The following is a 26,216-nucleotide window of genomic DNA, read 5'->3' on the forward strand; positions in this document are numbered from 1 at the left end:
AGCTCAGAGAATACCTATTACTTCTCCAGCGGTAAGCTTTAACGGCAAACCTTACGGATCCCTGGGACTTAAGACCAGAGTTTCACAGATAACCTTCGCTACCATACGCACTCCTTTTATACCGGAAATATGTCCCTAATAGTAACACACGACGATGTCACTGATTCCGAACCCAGACAATGTGACGCGCAACTTCAATTGTCACACGTTTCTCCTGCATACGTACAGGACCAACAATCCCGTCTTTCCCGAGAGCAGCATATACTTCCCACTGCCCTACTACGGAACTGCCATCAGCTCCCTAGTTCCAGAAGCACTACATAGAACTCAACACGACGACTTCAACATATAGTATTAGTACATATACCAACATCAATCAATAAATCAATGAATAAAAAAGCCAATATACAAGCAATCTAATCAGATCAAGACAATAATCAAAACCATTACTCTGCTACCAGGAAATTGCTGCAGATCAGGGCATACAAATTCTCCCTACTTCCACGGATAGAGTAATTTCACAGATACACGCACATGCACTCATCATACGCTTGGGCCCATTTCACTCGCATACGCTCGATTACTCTATCAGCACTAAACATGGAGAGAGAAAACTCCCGAAACACCCTCTATCTACAGTAAGGCCAATGCGACCAGTTTGTTACTGTCCTGAGTCATGATTTATACAACAATAATCACATTAGAATACCCAATAATCGACAAGAAATAACCACCAACACTGTAATTCATAAATGATATTTTATCTAAAATTAGTTCAAATGAAAGTCAAACATTAGCAAAAATCATTATTCTCATAGTTACCTATTCTAGCTAAATGTCATAAATGGGTCAGGACAGGTCTCTCAGTAAAGTCTCCCGAGTCGCCGTCCTCACAGCATCGATCCTCACCAACGCGGGTTTGGGAAGAAGTGGCCTTAGACCCTCCCTAGTCTAACAATATTTATAATAAAAATTGCAAAATAAAGTAACATAAAAAATTCTAAATGGTTATTGAATCACCAAGCGAAACGAGCAGGAAAGGATGTTGCATCGCAACATTTGTAAGAACCTCCGCTCAGAAAAATCACAAAAATAAAAAGACGGAAGAAGGAAACTCGAGTTTTGCAAAAGTTACTTTCGTGAACGCATTTCCTCGGAACCATAGCGAAGCCACCGCTGTAATCACAAAGTTCATTGTGGCTTTCTTTTCCTCCAAGGACATTTGGATGCCTGCCTGGAGTCGCTGTCATCACGGAAACTTTCAAAACCCAGGCAAAGGCTGTGGTCAGGTGACTCTCGACCATGTTCAGCAAGGCCCTCTCATCAAAATTCGATCACTCGAGTGCAGGCTGTAAAAGGCAGCCATCTTTTCTAGGCCAAAACGGACCATCTTAATTAAAAGAGACAAAAACAACGTTACCACAGCATAATGATAAAACAGTGCTAACCCCACTAATACCCTTATGTGTATGTAATTATGTAGCCTTTTGCAACACAATAAAGCATTAGTACACGTTATTTCAAAAGCGTTTTGTGCTTTAAAACAAACAGCACTTAGCAACATTCATTTAATTAAACCTGCACATTATTATTAAGCAACATATATGCATTCCCACGTGTAGTTTCTCTAGTTAGTCATGTTAGTTAGTCAAAGTTTTCGCACAAAACCAATAATTATCGATTATAGATTAATAATTTTAGTCTCGACTTATAGACAAAACTGGAGCTTAAAACCCGATAAATTTTCAACAGAAAACCCTGCTCCAGCACACGCAGCCCAGAGGAGATGTGGGGGGGGGGTGGGTGCAGGGGTGGCGCTTGTAGGGTGAGACTGGGGAATTGCTGCTAGCAGGGCAGAAAAGATGTCTGGGAGGTATGTTGCTCATCTGCCCGTGATCACCGCATTCCTACTGGCACGGTCAATGTTTAGCTCGTTCTGTGTGGCACGTGGGGATGGACTGCTGGTGGCGATCCAGGTTTTGGAGGAGAGCAGCAGACGCCTCTGGCCAATAAAAGACATGATTCATCTGGAGTGGGCACGAAGGTGCATGAACATTCCAAAGACTGCTTTACATCCAATGCTTGATGTCCGTCCTTGTGCACTTCGAGATTGGGAAAGCCTTGAATAATGCGCGGGTGACATTCTATTTTCCTTTTATATTATAGGTGCCTTGATAAGTACGGAACATGAACATTTGTCATACTGGTTAATGCTCTGACCTCATCCATCCCCTCCCCATCCCCCTCTAACGCTTTTAGGAAGTGCCTGGTTAACCTAAGCAGATGCGTTAGCCAATAGCTCTGGCTAAACACCTCTAAGGTTCCAAAGGCGAGACCAATAGGCATTGCCAATGCTTGTTTAGTATCTACTTACATTGCGATTTTAACATTTTATCTGTCTCTCTAAATAACATTATGATTTTTATTAACTGAAATAAATTTACTGACACTTTTTGAATTTAGAAGAGACTTTATAATATTTTTACACGTTTTCTGCAAAATGTTTTTTATAATTGAAGGTGTCCCTAAAGTTAAGTAGTGAAGGCCACCGTATTTACTTTTAACTGCAGACAATCTGTAAATAAATATATAAATGTTTGCCTGTTTACATTGTAATGGTAGTGTTGAGTCAATAAACAGCAGCCCAGTGCTGTTGACTGGGGGCCATGCTTTGAACATTACTGGTAGCACTACCAGCCCAACATGGCCGCTACGTAGGTCAAAGTTCCCAGCTAGCCCTTTCTCTCTTTCTATCGCAATGACATTTTTCCGCCAATGACGCGCGACGCAGGGAGTCCTTCGTTGTTGCCTAGCAACGGAATGCTAAACGCTCCACCGCCAGCCTGCTGCACTGCAGAGACAAGCCGAGCTCGCGCCAGTGTTGGAACCCTCGGGGAAAAATACTGCAGCCATGAGCGGCCCGCAACCCCGTGCCAGGCCGCAGCGCGAGGACACCTCGGCCGGCGATCCATCCATCGATTCCGAGGACCAGCAGGAAAGGCTGAGGGCCAGGCGCATGCGCATCGCGGCTCGGGTGGAAACTAAAAGACGGTGAGCGCATGCAGTCAGAACATGGGGAGCGGGCGACCAATCACAACGCACAGGTGCGTCCGTGGCAGCCAATGGGCGATGGCGGAGAGGGATCCTCTCTCATTCCTAAAATAGGATGTCGTATACATATGTATTCAAATAAAGGCAGTAGATCGGGCATTTAATAAATATGCGGAGCAGGACCATGTGTGGTGTCATTAGTGTTTGAGGAATTCGTACTTGTAGAGGCATGTGGAAGTCTCAGCAGAGACCGCACCGCATATTATTATTTACTGATTTGTGCAGCGCATAGCTGCCCCAGTGACGGGGCGTCCCAGCGCTACCCAAAAGAACAAGTGCAAAGACTACTCCAACTAACACAAACCAGAATTACTCCGGGAAAAGCCAGGTCTGCAAGGCCTTGCGAAATATCAGATGATTCTAGCTGCCAAGTTTTCAGTTTGCCTATGTGTGACGTTCCCATGTGTGTGGTGTGTTTACGTGTGACATCTAAAGCCTTTTAAGCAACACTATTGGGAGTGAAATTGGACCGTTGCATCCATGTCAAGGGATCACTTTGAGAGATAGCGCCCTTTTCTCGTATGTGACGCTCCTTATGCATGAATTGATCAATAGCGCTTCACGTGTTATGTTACGATAACTTGGATGTAGCACAACGACGACCTCGGAGGGGCATTTCGGCGCTTGGATAGCAAGTCAGGTAGGAATTAGCCATTAATAGAGCCAGGCCTTAAGATGTCTTTGAAAGCCTGAAAACTCAGTGCATGCCCGATATATAGGGGGAACTTATTCCAATGATGGGGAGCAAGATACGAAAAAGATCGACCGCCATACTTTGGAGTTCGAATATATCGTATGTGGAGGAGAAACTGGTTACTTGATCTGAGGTCTTTTCTTTACGGGTAGCCAATGAAGGTTCCTGAGCAGGGGACTGACGATGAGCCTGGTGGCTGGTTATTAACCCGTCAGGCAGCAGTATTTTGCACCACCTGTAATTTCGATAGAAGGGATTCGTTGGATGCTACGAGTAGCACATTTCCATAGTCCAGACGACTGATTATCAGCACCTGGACACCAGAAGCCACAGGAATACCTTCTTAAGGAAGCGCGTTACCCCAAAGCATGCGCCACAAGCAGCTATCACCTGCTCTTTCATAGATAGTTTGTTGTCTATCAAAATGCCTAGATTTCTTGCTGTATTTTCAGGAAAGAGAGCAGGGCCGAGCTCGGTGGGCCACCAATCAGTTGTCTAAAGGGAATGTGCCTTTCCAAACAGTAAAATCTCAGATTTGTCCCCGTTCAACTGAAGGCAGTTTAGGGACATCCACGTAGCAATGATTCTCATGCATGTAGTGACATGTATTGTGGCATTCTCTAGCTCTGGTCCAAGGGCGATGACCAGCTGTGTGTCTTCCGCATATGAAAGTATTTCAAAGCCGAAGGACTTAATCAGCTGAGGATAAGGGAAGACGTTAACATTAAAGAGTGTGGGACTCGGGCCGTGCCTGAGGCACTCCCCTTCCTAGGACAGAGCCTTGGATTGGAAGGGACCAAGCATAATTCTTTGAGTCCTGTCCTTGAGAAAGTCAGTTAGCCAATTCAGTGCCGTGCCATGAATTCTCAGCTTATGCAGACGCTGAATCAGGATGGGATGCGACACGGTATCGAATGCCGCTGACAAGTCGAGAAGAACCAGCATCGCAGGTGTGCCTGCATCCAAGGAAAGGCTGAGCGAGTCAACTACAGCTACAAGAGTGGTTTCTGTGCTATGAGTGGGATGAAAGTCCGATTGAGAGGAATCCAGCAAGTGATGGGTCTCTAAATATGAGGAAAATTGTCTGCTGACATGAGATTCCATGCAACTTGCTAATCGAGGGCAAAAAGGGAAATTGGATGGAAGCTTGCCACGTCCATGGAATTGGCCAATGTTTTTTTTAAATAAGTGGAAAAAAGGCGGCTTTCCATTCCTTGGGCACCGTCGCTGATGACAAAGATAGGTTGCATAAAGATGCAACCATTGGTTCAAGAGAATTTGATAGCATAGCTGTGATATGGGGGGGGGCAAAGGTCTGATGGAGAGACAGATTTTGTTTTAACTAAGAGATCCCATACTTGGGTATATGTGATCAATTCAAATCTTTCTAATATAGCATGGGAGTTATTACCTGAAGAATTATCGAGTTCTGCGTATATTGTCGCCAACAATTTATTATGAAAATCACGATAAATATTATCTATTTTTGTTTCAAAGTGCGAAGCCAAGGAGTCACAGAGTGTTTGGGAAGCTATTGTAGCTGAACTGCAGGCAAGGTGGTTAGAGTGCTCGTTTAAGACTTTAAAAATCTCATTTGCAGAATCTCCTTCTAGTTCAATTCTGCATATAGTATAGAGTCTTCTGGCTGATTTGATTTTTGCGTAATAAGCCCCTTGCGCTTTTTTGTATTGGTGTCTGTGGCGGGTGTCTTTCGAAGACCTCCGTTATGTTCTAATTTTTTACTGTTTAATTTGTCCATTTTTAATTCTGCTGTGTACCAAAGGGCATTGGGTCTGGACAATTTAGTCATTTGGGTTTTGTAGGAGGCGACTATGTCAAGAGCCCTGGAAAAGCACTCTGAGAACTTATCCCAGGCAGCATTGATTTTTTTCGGTGTATTTTCTAAGTCTAATGTTCCAAACACAGCTTGAAAGCTGGCTACAGATAGCTGCTTCCAGGATCTTGTTCTAAACTTTTTTCCTGTTTTAGATTTTGTAGGGGAATATTTTAAAGAGATTTTAAATTTGAATAAAAAGTGATCCGTCCAAGTGAGAGCTCCTGATTTGTTGATATGTATGCACAGGGAGTTGGAGAATAGGAGGTCTAAAGTGTGGCTAGCAGAGTGCATGGGGCCTGTTTTTTTCAAATGGAGATCGAGCATTTTAAGGTTAGACAGTAAGTTAGAAACGTCTGGATCGGATGCTAGCTCAGCATGATGATTAAAATCTCCAATTAGGAGGAAATCAAGCAAAGATAACACATAGGGACCCAGGGCTTTAAGTGGGCCGGGTCTCACCGGGTCTGAGCACCGGCAGTTTTTTAAGGGGGGACCTCGAAGCGGTCTCAATTGAGCTCTGTTTTGTGCCCTGGCATAGGCACCCTGTTTTTTTTCCGGACTGCAATGACTGCACTACTCACTAGTGTAGAAGTTATGACATGACGTCATGCCAGGTGAGCGTTGTAGGGGAAGGGAAATCCTCCAAAGGGAGTCATATTCTCTCTGGATTTGACTTCTCTTTTTTAAACCCTGGAGCTTTACCATTGTCGGGGTGTCACCAGGGCTTTAAGTGGAAGCTTTTTCAATTATATTAAAGTCATAGTTGCTGCTTATGTATCTTATGCAATTAACAACCATTGACAAAGCCAATAGTCCTGACTTGTTGTAGGTATGATGTTACTAGTTGTATCATATATCTAGATGCAATGACAGAAACAGCAAAATACCGGTCCCGCGGCACACTGTGCTAAACACAGATTTTTAGCTTACGTGTTTTTAAGCCACACCCTTAATTACATTGGCCATACCCCTTTGCAAGACCCCCAGTTTTTTTTTATCCCACTTAAAGTCCTGTAGGGAACCATTAATTCTGTTAACTTAAGACTGAAGTCTTTCTTAGGACCCTGGGGACGATATACCATGGCACCTTTCCACATTCAACTTTGAATATTGCTATTTCTACCCACTCCGAGAGTACTGTGTCAATTAGAAGTTGTTTATGAGTATCTTGGAAAATGTTGGCTACTCCACCACTAGGTCTTACTTCCCTGTCCAAACTGACCAGTTTGTAGTTGTCAGGAAGTGTGATGGGGACACAAGAGAGGGCTGAAGTGTGAAGCCAGGTTTCTGTAATGAAACATATATCTAGGTGCTGATTAGTAAGTCCCATATCTCTATGGTTATGTTTTGGGATAGACTTGGGATTAAAATAGAGACAGTTTAGCATAGAGACGTTTGCAGGTGGTGTCCTAAAAGAGTGATCACTGTCTATAGGGGGACTATTTGAAGGCTTAGACTGTATCATGGGGGAATTACAATTACCATTTTTTAAAAATAGAAGTAGAAGTTAGATTGGGGGTACCTACAAATTCACATTTGGGCAGGAGAGTGGTCCCTTTAAGTGATGGGGAGGCTGGGAAAGAAAAACCTGCTCGGAGGGCCTGAGGTGTTTTAAATCATTATCTGTTTAATAAATCCTATGAGGAATGGTTAATTCTGGGTCAAGAGATGCAGGGTCCTGGCGACGTTCCGGCATGAATGGGTGTAGATAGGCTTGCCTTTGGTGCGTCCACTGCGCGTCGGCGCCATAGTCTGCTTAAATATACAGGAGGGAAAAAAAAACGAGACCACTGCCCATCAAGATAGCTGCCGCGAGGGGGGAAATAGGACTCTATGCTCCCTCCGCTCAAACAGCAATTAAAATGCTGTAGCGGACTGGGGAGCAAGGGATGAGCCACACAGAGTGAGCGATACACGTAGAAAAGCTGATATTGCTAGAGTAAGTGCCCAAATCAAGAAAATGTGTGCTTTAAAAAATATTAAAATGGAAGCTAAAATATCTCACAATGATTATAAATCAGAACCTGCTGCTCGTGATGGCTGTGCCCATCGATTATGCCTCAGATACATCTTTATTTAGCAGGAGTAAGTTAGAGGGTTTGCTCAGAATCACAGTATGTTGAGCCAAGGCTGGGATCCAAGCCCTCTTCTACGGTTTTAAGACAGACAGCTCTAGTCGCTAGGCCACGTCTTGTCCCGCCTTCTCCTTCTTTTCCCTGTACCGTACTCCAATTAGTCCCCTCTTTTGCTGCAGTTTAGACTGGCCCAGTTTTTGGAATATATTTAGAAGTTTCGTTGTGCAGCTAGACAACACAACTGTCTGATACTATAGTTTGTACAGGGGGTGCCTTTTTATATTAAATATGCAGGTGTGTAGCTTTGCGTTTCGGTCTTCAAATGTTTGTAGTTTGCTTGGCTTGGATAGGAGTTTCTATGAAAGTGGGATATTTCCATGTAGTAGATGTCGAGAAGCCTATACCTCCCGTTGTACACTAGTGCCATCTTGTGGCCTTTGAAAAACAATACTCAGAGCTAAGCTTTTATGCGTTCCAGCAAAGTGAGAAACTGGAAGTACATGGTTTTATCACGCTTCAGGACACGGTTCGTTTGCGTGACAATCTCAGGCATTTTGATAATGCGGGAAAATGACAGAAAATGCAATATTCTAACGCGAGATGCGTGGCACTTGGCAGGGTTGAGAGAGGCTAGGGATTCTGAATGGGCCTACACAATGTCCACAATATGAACCGGCCCCTTAAAGTGAGGGTGACCTGCAGCCCATTTTTAGTTTTCAGCTTACTGCATTGAGCTTAAGTTTTGTTTTCTCTATATGCTTGTAAATAATACAGGCGTGTAGTAGTATGAAAATCCATCTGAAGGTGTTACATATTCAATTCTTATCTTATTTCATGCTTTCACTTGAGATATCCTTCAATGTATCAGAGCAGTATAGGGGAGACTGACCCGTTGGGTTCTATTGGAGAGGAAGGACACAATCAGTCTGAGTACAGGGCCTTTGATTCCGGAGTCGGGAAGTCTTGAAACGAGGGTGGCATGAAATACGGTTTTGAATGCTGTTGAGGGGTTGAGGAGGAAGGTGGTGGGTGGTGGTCTCTCTTGTGTTCATGATGGTCCTGATGATGTCAGTAGCTGCTATTATAGTGGTTTCTGTGCTGTGTTTGCTATAAAAACCAGAGTGAGTGATGTCTAGGAGGTGGTTCTCTTTGAGGTGGGTGGAGAGTTGTGTGTTGATCTCCATGACTTTAGATGGGAAAGGCAGGAGAAAGTTGGGTCTGTAGTTGCGGAGTTCAGCTAGAGGTTTCTTCAGGACTCTGACTTCGGCATGTTCCCAGTTGTCGGGGAAGGGGCTACTGTGGATAGATGTATTGGTGATGGAGGTGAGGAAGTTGTTGATTGGGGCTCTTCCCAGGTTGTAGAGGTGGTGTGGGCAAGAGTCGGTGGGTGCTCCAGAGTGGATGGTTTTCATGATTTTGTCAGTGTCTTCCATCTTGAGGGGGTTCCATTCCATGAGTAGGTGTGTTGTAATGGTGGTGAATGGTTGCTGTTTGAAGTAGTCTTGTGTGGAGAGTTGGAGTTTGCTGTTGATCCTGAGTATTTTGTTGTGGAAGAAATTGGAGAGGTTGTCGCAGAGGTTCTGTGATGGGGTGATGATGTTGGTGACAGCGGTGGGGGGAAAAATACTCTCATGATGTTGAAGAGTTCTCTGGCAGTGTTGGAGCAGGATTTCTGTCTCTGAGCAGGGCCTGCTTTCCTGGCTTTTTAAGCTGGGCTTAGTATTGCCTGAGAGCTGCCTTGTAGGTGTCCCTCGTGGTGTTGTCACAGCTGGTTTCCATCTTCTCTCAAGCTGTTTGCAGTTACGTCTGGAGTTTCTCAGGTCGTCCGTGTACCAGCGAGCTTGAGCATTTGTTCTTACTTGTCTTACAATCCTGGGGAAAGCAAGTGTGTTGGCACAGTAAGGTATCCAGTTGTTGAAGGCTCTTATATTGGTGTGTAGGTGGCCGGTGGGATTGGGCTGGTAGGATCTGAGCGGGAGGGTCTAGTCTTCTTTCGCTGTCTTGTTCCACTAACGTCTGAGGTTGTCAGTGTATTTGGGTGTTCTGGGGTGGCGTGCTTTGATGTGGAAGTGTTCGATTGAGTGGTCAGTCCAGCTGATCGGAGTGAGGTGGCCAAAAGTGACTTTGCCACTGGCAGTGAAAATGGCATCAAGAGTGTCCTACATTGTGAGTAGGATATTTGACAATTTGGTTTAGTCTGATGTTGGCAAGACTTTCTAGGTGGGCTGTCGAGATACGGTCAGTTGAGTTGTCAAGATGAAAGTTGAGGTCGCCGAGCAGAAGGAAGTTGTTGGATTTGACGGCCATACGGGCTATAAAGTCACAAAGGAGGTTGCTGAAGGTGGTGCGTGGTCTCAGTGTTCAACTTCAAAGATACTTTATTCGGCAATTCAATGCGACAAAAGTAAACATGTTAAAAAAGAAAAATACATTTCATCGACAAACTTTAAAACCTTAAAAAAGATTAAAATGGGAACATTCTTAACATCAATCAAGAGACAGCGTTCGAATTAAAAGGTGAGGCGAAGGGCATCCTATAAAGTGCAATGTGCTAGAATCAAGTACAAAGACAGTGCATCATAAAAATACCAATATTATCGAAAAATGGGCCCTTAAATCAAAGCAGGTAAAAACTAATGACTGCTAAAATGACAACTTTTTCCTGTACCTAATGGCTCCTGTTAGAAAACTTTCAACCCCAAAACAGACCATAGGGGAAGATAGCATTTGGAGATACAACAAAGCAGGCCTGACTTGAGTAAAATGACAATATCTGAGCAATGGAAGTATTTTACGCAATAAAACATAAAAATCACAACAGAAGATAAAATGTAAGGTATCTTGCTCAGAGAAATTTTCGCAAGGACAAGGTTTTAGGGTGCCAGGTTTTGTAAAACCTTGAGGATCAGCCAAAAAAAGCCAGGGAACCAAATGTAATTGGGATCTGGTGAGCACAAAGCGATTAAAGGCGTTATCAACGACGAGTAGATATGCTTGGACTTGATTGCACAGAGATAATGCAACATATCCTCTCACCGCTGGTTTTGCTAGCTCCTTTTCTTCCCTAAGCCCCTGGCACTTGTCTAGGAACTGTTGTTTAATGGTTCTAATTTTGGATTTGCCCAAAGGTTTATGGCTGCAGTATAGATCTGGGCAACTGAGCCATTTTGTCACATCCATTAAATAGTTTAGCCAAGGGATGTGCACAGCTCTATCCAGCGCAACACAATCAATAATTATTAGTTGATTTAAATTAATAGTGGGACTGGCCCAAACTCTCAGCCAGCACAGCAAGGGGGCTACCGCTATCAGATCCGATATATAACCCACCCCTACTTCTTTGTGTAATATAAATGCTGGGGTGGTAGGCGAGACTGCCAAAAGCTTACGTAAAAACTTATCTTCAGCTCCCTGAATATCCTTCCCTTCCTTGTAGCCCCAAATATCACAGCTGTAGGTTGACATGGGGATGCACTTTTCTTTGTATATCTTCTTCGGGGCAGGGAAAGGTTTAGACCCTAGTCCTAGTCTTTTATCAAAATTTAGTGTAGCCCCCGTCACTCCGGTTACAGTGTTCTTTTTTTTGCATAATTTGTGCACGCCAAGACCTGCGCTCATCAAAAAGTACCCCCAAATAGGGGAATGTTGGGACTTTGGTTAATTCGACTTCTTTACAATAAAATTTGGTCTTTAGGGGCTTTCGCGGGCCAATAGACATTTTATGTGATTTCGTAAAATTTGTGGACCTGTCTAAAGAGTCCATAAAAACTATAAAAACCATCTAGAAGTAATTGGAGGCCCACTCTTGACCTTGTTTGCTCCTCCCTGCCGCTGATGAAAATCCTAGAAGTCAGCCCTTGCGTCTGGTCAGATCATTATCTGATCAAATGTTGGGTTCCGGGAGATCTCTTATTAGCGGCCCCTCCACAAACAAGGAGGAAGGTCCGCCCTTGGAAAAAGATTGAGGCTGATTCCTTAGTCTCAACTCTACTCTCCTCCCCCCCTCCTAAGATGAAGCAGGGAAATTTGGATGTATATACCACGACCATGATGACCTGGATTCGCTCTGCTTTAGATAAGCTTGTCCCAGAACAATTAGAGCTTACTCGAAAAAAAGGGAAAGGTGCTCCCTGGTTTGACGCATCCCTTAGGAAAAAGAAGCAAGCTCTCCGGAAGGCGGAGCGTAGGTGGAGACTGGATTATGGGATTGCAGAGTCATTAACGTATAAATCTCTTTTAGCCAGCTATAAACTTACTATCTTGGCTAGGAAATCCGCCTTTTATGAGTGTCGAATCAGGGAGGCCACGAATAAACAAAGGGAAACCTTTGTTATTTTAAGGGAACTCATGTAGCTGAATGATAAAAGTTGCGGGCTGGGTCAGCCTGATTGTGACACCTTTCAAGGATTCTTCCTCCAGAAGGTACAGGATATCCTGAGGGATATCACCACACTGTCAGATAGTTTGCCACCGCAACCTTGTTTAGACAACTTGCAGCCTGCCGGGGGTTTGTATAGCTTCCCTGATATTGATGGTAAGCACCTGACAGAACTGGTTAGTCACATAAATCGGGATCCTCTATAGATCCCTGCCCCCCGAAAATCTTCAAACTGGCTCTGCCAGGTATTCAACCCCAGCTACTGCATCTATTGAATGCCTCTCTGGAAGCGGGTTACCTCCCAGCATCTCTGAAGGAAGCCAGAGTCTCCCCACTCCTGAAGAAAGCGGGTACTGACCTTAAGGCATTGAAAAATTACAGGCCTATTTCACAACTGCCTTTTCTAAGTAAGATCTTGGAAAAACATGTCCTGAACGCCTTAGCCAGCTATCTGGAAGAACACCATCTACTGCATGCCAGGCAGGCAGGCTTCAGGCCACAGCACAGTACAGAACTGGTCATGGCCATGGTCACCGATGAGTTAAGAATCAGAGCAGACAATAAACAACCATGCGCTCTGATTCTGCTCGACCTGTCGGCAGCCTTCGATACGGTCAGCCATAACATCTTGCTGGACCGCATCGCGAAGCTGGGGACGCGAAGCTGGGGATCGCTGGCCAGGCGTTCAAGTGGTTAGAGTCCTTCTTATCAGGCCGCACTCAGAGGGTTCAGATGGGGGACCAGTTATCCGGGATTAAGGATGTGACATGGGGGGTGCCTCAAGGGTCCGCACTTTCTCCCTTATTGTTTAAGATCTATCTGCAACCCCTGATGGAAGAACTCACGTGTAGGAACTGTGAGATCTTTAACTACGCGGATAACACGCAGTTACTGGTGCGGCTGGGAGAAACATCAGAAGCCCATGAATCAGTTAGGAATCTTCTTAGATTCACGGTTAACTGGATGACCAACAACTTCCTCAAGGTAAATGCCGAGAAAACGGAGGTGTTGGTACTCACCAACAAGGCCAACCCCTGGGATGATTTGTACTGGCCCCCAGAACTCGGCAAAACCCCCATCCCCTCCACAGTAGTGAAGAGTCTAGGCCTGAAGATCGATGCGGATCTTACCATAGCCCCTCAAGTGTCGGTTGTGGTGGGTTCTTGCACGGCCGTGATGCGGCAGTTACGTAAGCTTACCACCATTCTTTCAGCCTCTACGCTGCAAACCATCGTCTCAGCGACTGTTATCTCGAGGCTTGATTATGGTAATGCTTTGTACCTGGGCTTATCACAGAAGCTGATGAGGAAACTGCAGGTCGTGCAGAATGACGCAGTCAGACTGATCTTCTCTCTTCCTAGAAGCTCGCAAGCAACTATACTCCTTCGTAAACTGCATTGCCTGCCTGGGAAGCTGAGGGTTCATTTTAAATGCCTCTGCATGGCCCACAAGGCGCTCTTTGGCAATGCCCAGAGTATGTCAAACAGCGCCTGAGGAAGTATGTTCCCGGTAGACCCTTACGCTCTGGGTCCGCCTCCAATCTGGCTCAACCCAGATTTAATCTAAAAACCAAAGGAGGCTGTGCCTTCTCAGTACTCATTCCCCAACTCTGGAATGACCTTCCGTCCAGTCTGAAGGAAGACTCTCACTTACTCTCCTTCAGGAAAAAACTGAAGACACATCTGTTCGGAAAAGCAACACCTTCAGCCTAATTGGAGCAGGCAGATGGCTCTGAGGCGTCATTATGTTTGTGGTCTTGTGTTTAGCGCTTAGAGACCGGTGGTGATAGGCTCTATATAAGAACCTTATAACATTAACATTAACACTGCGGTTCTGGCTAACAAGAACGCATTGTCTGCATATAAGAGTGCAGGGATCATCCTGTCACCAACCCTAGGGATTGTTTTGGGCTGTGTTTGCTAAATGTATACCCGGGCTTATTTTATCCTCTCACCTTAGTCAGTCATTTTCATCCAAGCTCTGAAGACTGGCTAGGGGTTGGAATCGATTGGTAGAATTTTGTCTATGTTGGTTATGTTGTCAGGCCTACCTGGGTTTGAAGGTAGCTGCCATTGAATAGGCCGTGTGCACTGACTGGGGGGTAGAAATGTTGTAACGGGGCTACTCTAATTGTAGAACTCAAGCTACTCTTATAAGCACAGCCTTTTAGCTACGTAGCTTTCGCAACGTTCTTAAAATTGACTACTATACAATCCCCCACACCAACCTTTTTTGTTCGATGGCCTATCCACCCCATCTCTTCTGGCCATAATGATATCGGGGGATATGTTCAGGCTATTACAACATTTTTACTACACCGGTGAGTAACTTTATGTATTAGGTCCAGGAAGGTTTCTCTAGATTCTTGAGGGAGAGAAGGGACCCCTAGTAAAACTGCTACTAGTGGGGCAGATGAGGGGGACAGATCGAGAAAACATTTATTTTCATCTTTGGGCGGAGCAAGTTGGAGTGGGGTACATATAGGAGGCAGGCCTTTCTCAGAATTTGGAGGCCTACTCGTCTGGGCTAACTGGGCGCTCTGGGCTGCACATTCAGTTCCTCGGTCGGGTTAGACTGTCTAATGCCGCTATGCGTTCCCTCAGTCGCTGGGGCATGTAGGCTTTGACCAGGTAAGGTTAGAGTCAGGTTCAAAGACATTAGACACGGAGCCTCCACTACCCCCGCGCTAGCTTTTGCTCTGCTATCATAATACATTCATTACATGTAACACAAGAGTCCTGCATCAGTTTCTCAACCTCTTCCACCTTCGATATTATTGGGGCTCGAAGGGTTTTCGTCTCTGACTCCAGTCTTAAGAATAGAGCATCCAATAACTGTTCAAGATTCAAGCCAACCGGTGATGAGGTTTGTGTACGTGGAGACTTCCTCGTGATCTTATTACCAACTGTTCGTTTTCTCTTGGGCGGAGGGAAGTCTGAATACCAAATCATCTCCTTCTGTTAGTGTAGCTGTTAGAGTATTAGAGGACATTGCAGAATCACCGGGGGGCGTCGGGGATATGAGCACAGGTTCAATGGTGCTTAATAAACCCTCTGAGGATCCCACAGTCTCCACTGATGTTACTTGTGCCTCCCCTCTGTCCGTGGCACACTCCTGGGCACGCTTTACTGCCTCCAATGATAACCTTCTCTCTGTCAGGGCTATCTCCTGCGTAATCACGTGTGCAGCTTTAGTTAAAAAAGATAATTGTACCCGCCATACAGCCCCCCGGGGGGCCCCCTGAGAAGCGGGCGTTTTCCTTTTGCCCATGTTGCAGATGTTGAGGTAAATGCCCTTTTGTACCCTTAGTAATTTAAAATCAGTAATTTTAGTCATAACATATAGACAAAACTGGAGCTTAAAACTCGATAAATTTTCAACAGAAAACTCTGCTCCAGCAATCCCCCCTTTGGTGATATCTTATCACCACAAAAACCACCCAAAAAGAAAAATTTTGTCCCAATTTTTAGGAGAAATTGAAAATGTCTTTTATGACACAACATTAAACACCAGACTCTCTCACATCATCCCTCCTTGATTCCAAGTACACACTCTCCCTCAATTCTTCTAATTCTATTTCTTGTGGGTCTCTCCTTGACCTCTTTTGTTTCTTTTCAGCATTCCCTCTGATTATTCTCTTTTTCCCTCCCCTGTTTTTACAACACAAATACCCCAATCTTAGTATCAATAAAGCAACAATTATGCATGTCAAAGGAAACAATATTTTACCAATAATGGTACTACCTATCTTAGCAATAAAACTCTTAACAGCAACTATCTTATTAGCTATTTTAGTCCAGACACTTTCAGCTTCTAGTGGTACTAATTCTTCATGTAAATCAGTAATATTTTTGATATAGATCTTTAGATCTCTGCTTTCATCAGGAATGTAAGTGCAACAATGTTGAACTTTCAGCATTCCACAAACCCCACCCTCTTTAGCCAATAGAATATCAAGGGCAAGTCGATTTTGCATAGACATGGCTCGTACGGCAATCATCTCCGTATTTACCAAAAGAAACCCTCCAGCGGTACTTGTCGATAAGCGATCCACCACTGTTGACAGCTTCCGAATTCCATATGCATTTAATGAAATTCCCACTGCTGGAATCAACGCTCCAAAAATATCTCCTACAATTTCTGACCAAGTTTCTCTCTTAAAGCGTGTTAGTAAATTAATTTGTTCTACATCTTCTATCTTATCTATATGAAAAATCTTTGGAAAGACCAGGCCAACATAACACGTGCCATACCAATGGTCAGGCAACCTGTAATAAGCCTTATTCCCACAAATATAATACACTCCCGGGAAAACTGGATCCTCTCCTCCCTTAAATCCCCATCCTGTTGCAATAAAGTATGTATCATGACACTCACTAGTCCCAACGAAATAATTATCATATTAGGATTTCCTTCTGGTAATGCATAGTTTACCCTTCTGTGGTGCATCTAAAGCCAAAGTTGGACTGGCCCCATTCTTCAACTCCTTTCCCATCTCAATGTCCCACACTGTCTTACTCATCTTATATTCTCCTGCCTTTTCATGCATGCTCACTCTCCTTTTCTCTACCATATCCAGGAAAGCTTTTTCTTCTTCTTTCAAACTGCAAGTTAAATTGTTTTTAAAAATATAATCTAATGTTAATTCCTCTGTTTCAATAAAAATCTCACCAAAAATGTTAGCTTCTTTTGCAGGATTTAGTTTCTTATCCATAGGCAATTGCCCAAAAATGTTATCTTTGTTAGACATCTCATAATCTATTTTCCCTAGTAAATAAAAAACACTACTTAGCACACTACATGAAATCCCATACGTAGCTGGAAGATGATGATAAGTAACTCCCTCTGAAACGGATGCAGGCAATTGCATACAAACGTAGCAATCCCTTACTTCCATTGTCTTTACGTATTCGTACAACAACTTTGAAAAAACATTTCTAGAAAAATCATTAATCGATCTATCTTTATGAATGTAAATGTTACTAATTCTAGTTAGCACTATTTTCTGTGAACTCTTCCCTATGTCAGTCATATTCTCAGTATGTATTCCAAAAGTGTCTATTGTAACCATAAAAGTAACTAGTAAAGCAAGTACACTCCATAGCAGCATTAATAATCCTGTACAGCAGCAGCACATTCTACACCATCTTTTCAAGAAGGTACATCTACTTTGATTATTTTCTGTGTTAGCCATTTTACTACTTTGGCTGTGTCTTTTGACTTAGTCTCTTCTACTCCACTACTGAATCTCTAGAACACTGGATTATTTCAAACAGCTAAATTTAGATTTCTTCTTTTCACTCTTCTCCAAGTGACTCCTTCAATTCACTCAATTTGGATTTTCATCACTTTTTACTTCTTCTTCAGCAACATCAAATTGTATCAGATCTTCAATATCCTGAGCATCTGACTCTTCTCCAATATCAGTCAAGATAACTTTCAGGACTCCGACAGTTTTCTCCTCCTCAACCACTTCACGTAAGGTCCCCTCTGGATTTCCTTGACTCTCTACCTCTTCTTCTTCAGACAGTGCCACATACGTCCATTCCGGTGACCTATACTTCTGGTTAGGCTTTCTGATTCTCTTGATCTCCTCTGGCTCTTTGAATTCTTTTTGTTTCTCACCCTTTGCTTGATTCTGACTCGACACCTCGTTCACCTGTTCAGCTTTCGATGAACTTGAACTTGCTCGTGTCAGTCTGTACCTCAGCCTCTTTATCTTGTTAGGCCAAAGATCTCCTTTTACACTCCTTTTCGGTCTCACTTCTTTATTATTCCTTTCTCCGATCCAAGTTCTCTTTCTCAGAACTCGACCCTCAGATTTTCCATTCTCACGCTCATCCGATTCTGTCTCATTTGCCTCTTGTTCATCAACAATTTTCTTTTGCTCCACAGACTTCTTCTCCACCAATTGAGATTTCCCTACTACTGTCCCTCCTCGGGTCTCCGACACGCAATCTTCTTGCTGTCTACTTGTCCCTTCACCTAGCTTATCAGGAATGTTCCCTACACCTCCTCGGGGGTCTTCCGCAATCTGTCCCTCTCTATCTCCTTCTGACCCTACTTCTTCAGAAATAATCTCAGGTGGATCTTCAACCTCTTCATCTGACTCAGGTATAGTCTCTGTGGAACTGCTCTTTTCTTTCCTTTTTCCTCCTTTATTTTCGACACTGCTTGTTGGAACAACTTCAGGCACTCTTACAGAATCTGAACTCTCCTCTGAAGCTCTCAATGTTTCTCTTGAAGCATCTCTTGGTAAGAAAAAAGAATCACCTGACTCTCTTTCCAACTCTTCCCCCCTTTCAGGATTCTTTTTTCTTCTCACTGTTTCAGTGTATGCATCATCACTGGAATCCGACTCTTCAAAATACTCTTTCCCAGTCCCATCCTTTGGATTTGGAACTCTCAGAGTATGACTCGCATCAACCCAGTTCTTCACACCAGCACACTTCACAGCAGTCGTAGTAGTCAGAATGACTTGTCTTGGCCTTCCCCACCTTGGAACCAAGCAATTACTTCTTCTGTGCACCTTTATTCTCACCCAGTCCCCTGGACTCAGATCATGGGCTTGCTTCTTTTCAAGTGTGGTGGCGTCTCCTCCAACCTGGTGAAACACAGAATGAACGGCGTCAGCCAGGCCTTTACAGTAATCCAAAATCATGTCATCAGTTATTGTCATCAATTTGTTGACAGGCACGAATGCATGTCTCATTGCTCGTCCCATTAATATTTCATGTGGACTCAACCCTGTAGTTCTATCTGGAGTAGATCTAATAGTCATTAGCACTAGAGGCAAGACATCAGGCCATTTCATTCCAGTGGCTAAACACATCTTACCAATTCGGTTCTTTATTGTGCCATTCATCTGTTCAACAACACCAGAAGCCTCTGGCCTGTATGCACAATGTAACTTCTGCTGTATGCTCAATGCTTCACAAATCAAACCCATGAGCTCATTGTAGAAGTGTCCCCCTCTGTCTGACTCAATTGTCACAGGGAACCCGTACCTAGGAATCAACTCTCTTAGCAGCAACTTTGCCACTATTATTCCATCATTTCTCCTAGTCGGATAGGCTTCTACCCATCTTGAGAACAAACAGACTACCACTAGAACATACCTCAATCTATTGACCTGAGGCATTTCAATGAAATCTATTTGCATTCTGGTAAAAGGACCTCCTTCTCTGCCTATTGTTCCTAGGCTCACCACTGTTTTCTTTCCAGTATTGAACTGCTGACAAATCAAACATCTCTGACAGATGCTCTCTGCAATCAACCTGAACTTTGCATTGTACCAGGTTTGTTTAAAGGACCTAATCATAGCGTCCCTCCCCAGATGTCCCTGGCCATGATACATTCTTGCCATTGTGGACAGCATCGAGTTAGGCATAACTGGTCTTCCATCTCTATAGATCCAAACATGATCTTTCTCTCTTGGAGCACAACCTGCCTTAATCCAATCCCTCATTTCCTCATCTCCTGCTTCATCCTGTAACTGTTTCACCACATCCCATGTTTCCAGGACATTAGTAAACATCACAGAACAAAAAGACATTTCCCTTTCTCGTCCCTTGTTAATTGAATGATCGTTCTTTGCACAATACTGTGCTATGTCATTTGCAAAACGATTACCAAGAGTAACAAAATCATCTCCTTGTCCATGAGCAGCACATTTCACAGCTGCTAGTTCTTTAGGCAGCTGTATCGCCTCAAGCAACTTTCCAATCACCTCAGCATTCTTTATTGGAGTCCCACTCGACGTCAAGAAACCTCTCTGTAGCCAAAGTTGGCCAAAATCATGAACCACTCCAAATCCATACTGACTATCAGTCATCACAGTCACTCTCAAATTCTTCCCAATCTTGCAAGCTTTTGTCAATGCCACCAATTCAGCCACTTGAGCAGATCTCACTCCTTTCAAAGACGAGGCTTCCATAACCTCTGAAACCTTGCACACTGCATATGCTGCACTCAGCACACCATCATCAGTTCTCAGACATGATCCATCCACAAACAACACATGATCACTCTCAGGTAGTGGCAAGTCTCTTATGTCTGGTCTGGGTTTTGTGCAGTAATCAAGCACATCCAAACAATCATGATCAACATCATTTCTCACACTCACATTTTCAGCATCTGGCAAGAGTGTTGCTGGATTCACATTCACACATCTCTCAAGAGTCACATTTGATGCTCCCAGAATGATTTTCTCATATTTAGTCAGCCGACTATGTGACATATATTGAGTCCTGATTCTTGTCAAAAGAATTGCCACATCATGAGGTACGAACACCCTTACAGGATATCCCATTATTATACCCTCACTCTGTTCTAAGCTTCTGCATGTAGCAGCTACTGCTTTCAGGCAACCTGGCAAACCCGCAGCCACAGGGTCAAGTGTCGATGAGAAGTACGCAATCGGCCTTCTCAGTCGTCCATGTTTCTGGATTAACACTGAAAGTGCACATCCATTTCTCTCACTACAGTACAACTCAAACTCCTTCTTCTCATAATCTGGCATTCCCAAAGCAGGAGCTTCACACATTCTGCTCTTCAATTCTTCAAATGCTGCCATTTGTTCTGCATTCAGTTCCAATGGGTCTTTCACTTCACTTTTGGTCAATTTAATCAGTGGCTTTGCTATCAGGGAGAAATTACTTATCCACTGACGACAATAACCCACCATTCCCAGAAACATCCTCACTTCTCTCTGGGTCATTGGGGCTCTCATTCCTCTGATAATTTTGATTCTGTCATTGGTCACTTTTCTCAGACCCTTCTCAATATTGTGTCCAAGATAATGTACTTCTTTCTTGCAAAACTGCAATTTGGCTGGAGATACCTTTAACCCTCCATCTGCCAGATGATTCAGTAAAGCTATGGTATCGGAGGAGGAGCCTAGCGCGCAACCAAGATGGCCGCGTAGGCTTGTGGCTCCCGAGGGCCTCCGCAACCTCCCACGTCTATCTTGTCATAATCCTGATTTTCTCGACGGGCTTTTGTCTATGATCTTGCGCTAAGGAGCAACTCGTTTTCCGAATCGAAATTGGACTCCGGGAACCGGTTTTTTGGCGATCTGAAGTTTGCGGCCTTCTCCGGCCTTGGTCCCGGACTCGGGTTGGTGAGGTGCCCGGCTGCGAAGTGAACAACAGCGGCATGCCAGGCTGGGCCTGCCCCGGACCCCGCACTTTCACTTTCGGTTTCGAGTTGGTCTACTGACACTGATGAGGAGACATTGGGAGAGCTGCGCCGAGTACGGAGTGCAAAGCCTAGTCTTGACCTGTAAACGGGCCTACTTCAGCTAGCGGCCCGGATCTCCTAGCCTTCCTCCGGGTGCTGGAGGGTGCTGACCTTACTGATCGCTGACGATGACGACAAGAGTGGATGGTGACAAACTGAAACCCAAATTTACCCGGAGGGGAGCCTATTCCCAGGCCAACAATATGGACCGCTATGCGCAGCCAAAGGGATCCCCTAGTGGATCACGTAAATCGCCTGAGCCGCCCAAGGAGGCCTCGGGCGCATCACCCGAATTGACTCTGCTGGATGTCATGGGGGCCATTGAGGAGATGAAGGTGACTGTGAACCAACAACTGGATACTCTGGCCAACAAATTGGACTCGGTGCTGATTGATGTCACCTTGGTCAGAGCGGACCTGTCGAAAACCAATGACCGGGTCGACTCGTTGGCCCAAGCGTCGTCGAGCCTAACGGTAGATGTGGCCGCTTTGCAGACGACGGTGCGGAGGCTACAGCTCACTAGTGACCTGACTGAGCGTCGGCTCGAGGACTCTGAAGGCAGGGCCAGGCGGAACAACGTCCGCATTATCGGCGTGCCCGAACGATCGGAGGAGTCTGCTGTGGATCTCTTTGTGGAGGATCTAGTGGTGACTCATCTAGCACCCAAAGGGCTGAGCAAGTTCTTCGCTGTTGAACGGGCCCACAGGGTTCCAGGGGGTGCGCCTAAGGTGGGGGCCCCCCCCGCGGCCGATCATTGCCCGACTTTTTAATTTTCGGGATAGAGACGCTATCCTGCAGGCGTCGAGGGTGGCTGGGCCATTACGATTTGAGAACTCTAATGTTAGCTTTTACCCAGACTTTACGCAAGCGGTTCAAAAGCAACGGATGGGTTTCTCGGCCATCAAACGGCGCTTGAGAGACATGGACTTCAAGTATGCGATGCTATTCCCGGCTAGGCTGCGGGTCGAGCTAGATGGTCGCTCACACTTCTTCGACCGGCCGGAGGCGGTGGGAGAGTGGCTGGATGCCCTGCCCAAGAGTCGGGAGCCGGAGGGTCGGATGACGGAGAGCGGAGAGGGTCTGACGGAGTAGGAATGGAACAGTGATTTTGGCGCTGGACTGCACTGGTAACGTTTTGCACCTGTGGCTGCACTGGACTCCAGTTTGTGACACTTTGCCCCGTGGTGTTTGGAGGTTGCGTGGGGCTTGCTGGGGCCCTTTCCTCCTTCTGGGGGTTCTTTTTTTGTCCTTTCTGTAGTGAATTTTATATTGGGGCGACAGGCACACTGCAGGTTGGGGGGGCTGTTCGGGCTCACGCAGGGGTGCAGGGAGGGGGGAGTTTTGTTGGGGTTGATGGGGTGGGGTTGGGGGTTGTTTGTTTGTTTCACAAGGCAGGGTAATATTTCATGTTGTGCTACTATGATTGTGCTCCCCGGGAGAGGGATGTTTTGTGTTGGGAGGGATGGGGGGTAGGGGCCTGAAACTTCTTTCCTGGAATGTGAATGGGCTGGGGGACAGGATAAAGCGGGGGGTAGTCCTGCAGTTCTTGAAACGTATTTCGCCTGACATTGTGTTCCTGCAGGAAACGCACCTCATAGGGAACTCTTTCCATGCCATGAACAGACGAGGGTATCGCCTTCTGGCCCATTCTGGTTTCACCTCTGGCTCGAGGGGAGTGGGCATTTTAGTCAGGACCTCTCTCCCGTTGGTGGTGGATGAGGTGCTCCACGACGACAGAGGGCGCTACACTGCGCTGGTGGGGAGGTGGGAGGGTAGGTTGATTACGCTGGTCACGGTCTATGTGCCGCCGGGCCTGCAGACGGCCACCTATGCCGATTTGGGACGCCTGCTGCTTGGGCTTCCAGGGGGGGTGTTGGTCCTGGGGGGGGGACTTTAACGCTGTGGTTTCCGGAGTTGAGGATCGATACCCCCCTAGGGACCTCCCTCGGGCCCAGAACTGGCTGGGGGGCTTTCTGGATACCCTGGGACTGATAGATTGCTGGCGGTTGAAACACCCTGGACAGGCGCAGTATACCTTCCATTCGGGGGCCCATGGTAGTCTTTCGAGGCTTGACTATATGCTAGTGCCTGCGGCCCAAGCTGGGATGATCGGGGAGATGCGACATTTGGCACGCGGTATATCAGATCACTCCCCCCTCTTGTTACACCTGGATATCGCCCTGGGGGCGGAGGGGAGGGTGGCGCCGATCAACCCCTGGTACCTACGAAACCCCATGATTCGTGCAGACCTGGTTAAGTCTCTGGAACACTACTTTAATGACAACGTGGGGTCGGTGTCTTCCGCCATCTCCCTTTGGGAGGCCTTTAAGACGGTGCTCCGGGGCCAGGCCCTATCTCTCATTTCCTACACCAAAAAATGCGCTGCGCAGGAGGTTGTTCGGCTAGAAGATGGGATCACTGAGTTGGAGAGTGAGTTGGAGCAAGGTGTTACGGATGATAGATTGCATGTGTTGGAGCTTAAGCAGGCCGACTATAAGGCACTGGTTACTGAATCTGCTAGGAGTATGAGTAGGGAGCAACAGGGGCGTTTGTATGATATGGGTGATAAGGCCGGGAAGTTGATTTCTTGGTTGGATAAGAAGGAGAGAGCGAGTCGAGTGGTACCGGAGGTTGAGAGGGTGGACGGTGTGTGTGTGAGACGGACCCCGGTGATATAGTTGATTGCTTCGCGGAGTATTTTCACTGGGGTCTACTCTCCGGTCTCAGAGCGCTCGGAGGAAGACTCTCGACTGCTGCTTCGAGACATTACTCTGCCTTCCCTATCTGATGAGGATAAAGTATTGATGGATGCGGCCCTGTCGGCAGATGAGATTGCTTTGGCCATTCGCTCTATTGCCTCGGGTAAGGCCATGGGTCCTAACGGACTTCCCATCGAATTATACAAGTTGCGCCCAGATGTGATTGCGCCTTATCTCCGAGACATGTTCCTTGAGGCTAGGGCGGCGGGCTCCCTCCCCCCTGACCAACGTCTTGCTACTATTGTGGTTATCCATAAGGAGGGGAAGCCGCGGGATCGGTGTGCTTCTTACAGGCCCATCTCCTTGTTAAACGCGGAGCCCAAAATCCTCGCCAAGGTACTGGCCAATCGTCTGATCCGGGTTGTGGGCGACCTGATTCATCAGGATCAATCCGGCTTTATACCCCATCGCAATACCGCTTTGAATCTGCGGCGATTGCATGGCGTCCTTGCTCGCGCTCCATTCATTCGTGAGCCGGCCATTTTGGCGTCCTTGGACGCTACCATGGCGTTTGATACCTTGGAATGGCCGTACATCTGGGCAGCATTGGCGAAGTTTGGTTTTGGCCCGGGTTTTATCGGTTGGGTGAAATTGCTTTATGACAATCCACTGGCACAGGTGGTGGTCAACGGACGTGTCTCGGCACCCTTTGCTTTGGGTAGGGGCACCCGACAGGGATGTCCACTGTCGCCTCTTCTTTTTGCGCTTTGTCTGGAGCCCCTTGCGGAGTGGTTGCGGTGGGAACCCTCGATGCGTGGCCTTAGATGGACGTCGGAATACGAGGATCGGGTCTCCCTATACGCGGACGATATCCTTTTGTATCTTGCATCACCGCGCAAATCGCTCATTGTGTTGGTGGATGTTTTGAGCTCCTTTGGTCGCAATTCCGGATTGGTCATCAACTGGGCTAAGTCCTGTGTATACGTTCTTTCCGGGGAGGCCCCCCCCCTTCCGCGGGGGTGCCCTATCCAGATTGCGCCATCGGGATTTACGTATCTGGGAATTTTTATAACACTGGACCCGGTGGCCCGCTACGAACGGAATCTCCTCCCCCCCCTTCAGTGCCTAAGGGCGGATGTGGCGGGTTGGCGGCGGTTGCCGCTCTCGCCGCTTGGCCGGGCAGCACTGTTCAAAATGATGTCGCTGCCACGCTTTTTGTACGCCCTGCAGAACACCATGGACGTAGTGCCGGCCCGTTATTTTCGTGAGGTGGAGTGTCTCCAGCGTCGATTGTTTTGGGATGGGCGGCCGCGGATTGCTCTTGCCAAACTAACTCTACCGTGGTATGATGGGGGGGTCGCCCTCCCTGACATTAAGCGATACTACTGGGCCTCCCAGTTGGCTGCCGTCAATCACGGTATGTATGGCCCTGCTTTGAACCCGGCCTTTGAGATGGACAAATTGCTATTGCTGGGCGGAGACTATAATCGAGCGCTATACTCGGGGTCCCTTGATGCGCGGTTGACGGGCCCGACGTGGGTCGCGGTACAGGTGTGGCATGCAGCAAATGCGGCGATGGGGTGGAGGGATCGTTTGACTCGGGCTACGCCATTGTATGCGTCCCAGCGTTTGGGTTATCTGTATACAACAAAAGGCTTTGATAAGTGGGATACGATTGGTATCAGCACGGTAGGGGATCTCTGGACGAAAGGGAAATTTAAGACGTTCGACATGCTGAAAACTGAATACCAGTTGAATGATAGGGAATACTATCGGTATGCTCAGGTCCATCATGCCTTGTGTTCCGTGTTTTCGGACGTGGCGGCTATTCCGGAGCATTCCCCGTTGGAGGACAGGATATTGGACGGCTATGTGCCGGATAGCACCATTTCGCTGATTTATAAGAAGCTTATTAATGATCGGATGGGTTTGCTGACTTCATTGCGGGAGACATGGATTGCCGACGGTTTAGAACTGGACGACGAGGATTGGGTGTCGGCGGTGTCCTCTCCGAAAGAGGTGGCTATCCCGGCCCGGTTGCGGTTCGTCCAGCTTAAAATACTCCATAGAGTGTACGTCACGGGGCCTGCTCTGATGCGTATGGGGTATTCGGTGGATGGTTTGTGTAAGCGAGGCTGTGGACTCCTGGGGAGTTTCCTCCATATCCTGTGGGAGTGTCCGG

At 46.2% G+C, this 26,216-nt stretch overlaps 1 protein-coding gene across 2 annotated transcripts in view; it reads left to right on the forward strand.

The window, feature by feature from the left end:
• The first annotated feature begins 2,843 nt into the window (after positions 1-2,843).
• LOC146830123 (dynein regulatory complex protein 1-like) overlaps positions 2,844-26,216 on the forward strand; it is a 236,881-nt gene continuing 213,508 nt past the window's right edge. For both annotated transcript variants that reach the window (XM_085604350.1, XM_085604351.1), the window contains exon 1: positions 2,844-3,051. In XM_085604350.1, coding sequence (XP_085460476.1) covers positions 2,912-3,051 — 140 coding nt within the window. In that variant the 5' untranslated portion in view covers positions 2,844-2,911. The remainder of the gene's footprint in view (positions 3,052-26,216) is intronic.

Source organism: Triturus cristatus, chromosome 5_1 (genome assembly GCF_964204655.1).
Source record: "Triturus cristatus chromosome 5_1, aTriCri1.1, whole genome shotgun sequence".
Classification (NCBI taxonomy): Eukaryota; Metazoa; Chordata; class Amphibia; order Caudata; family Salamandridae; genus Triturus; species Triturus cristatus.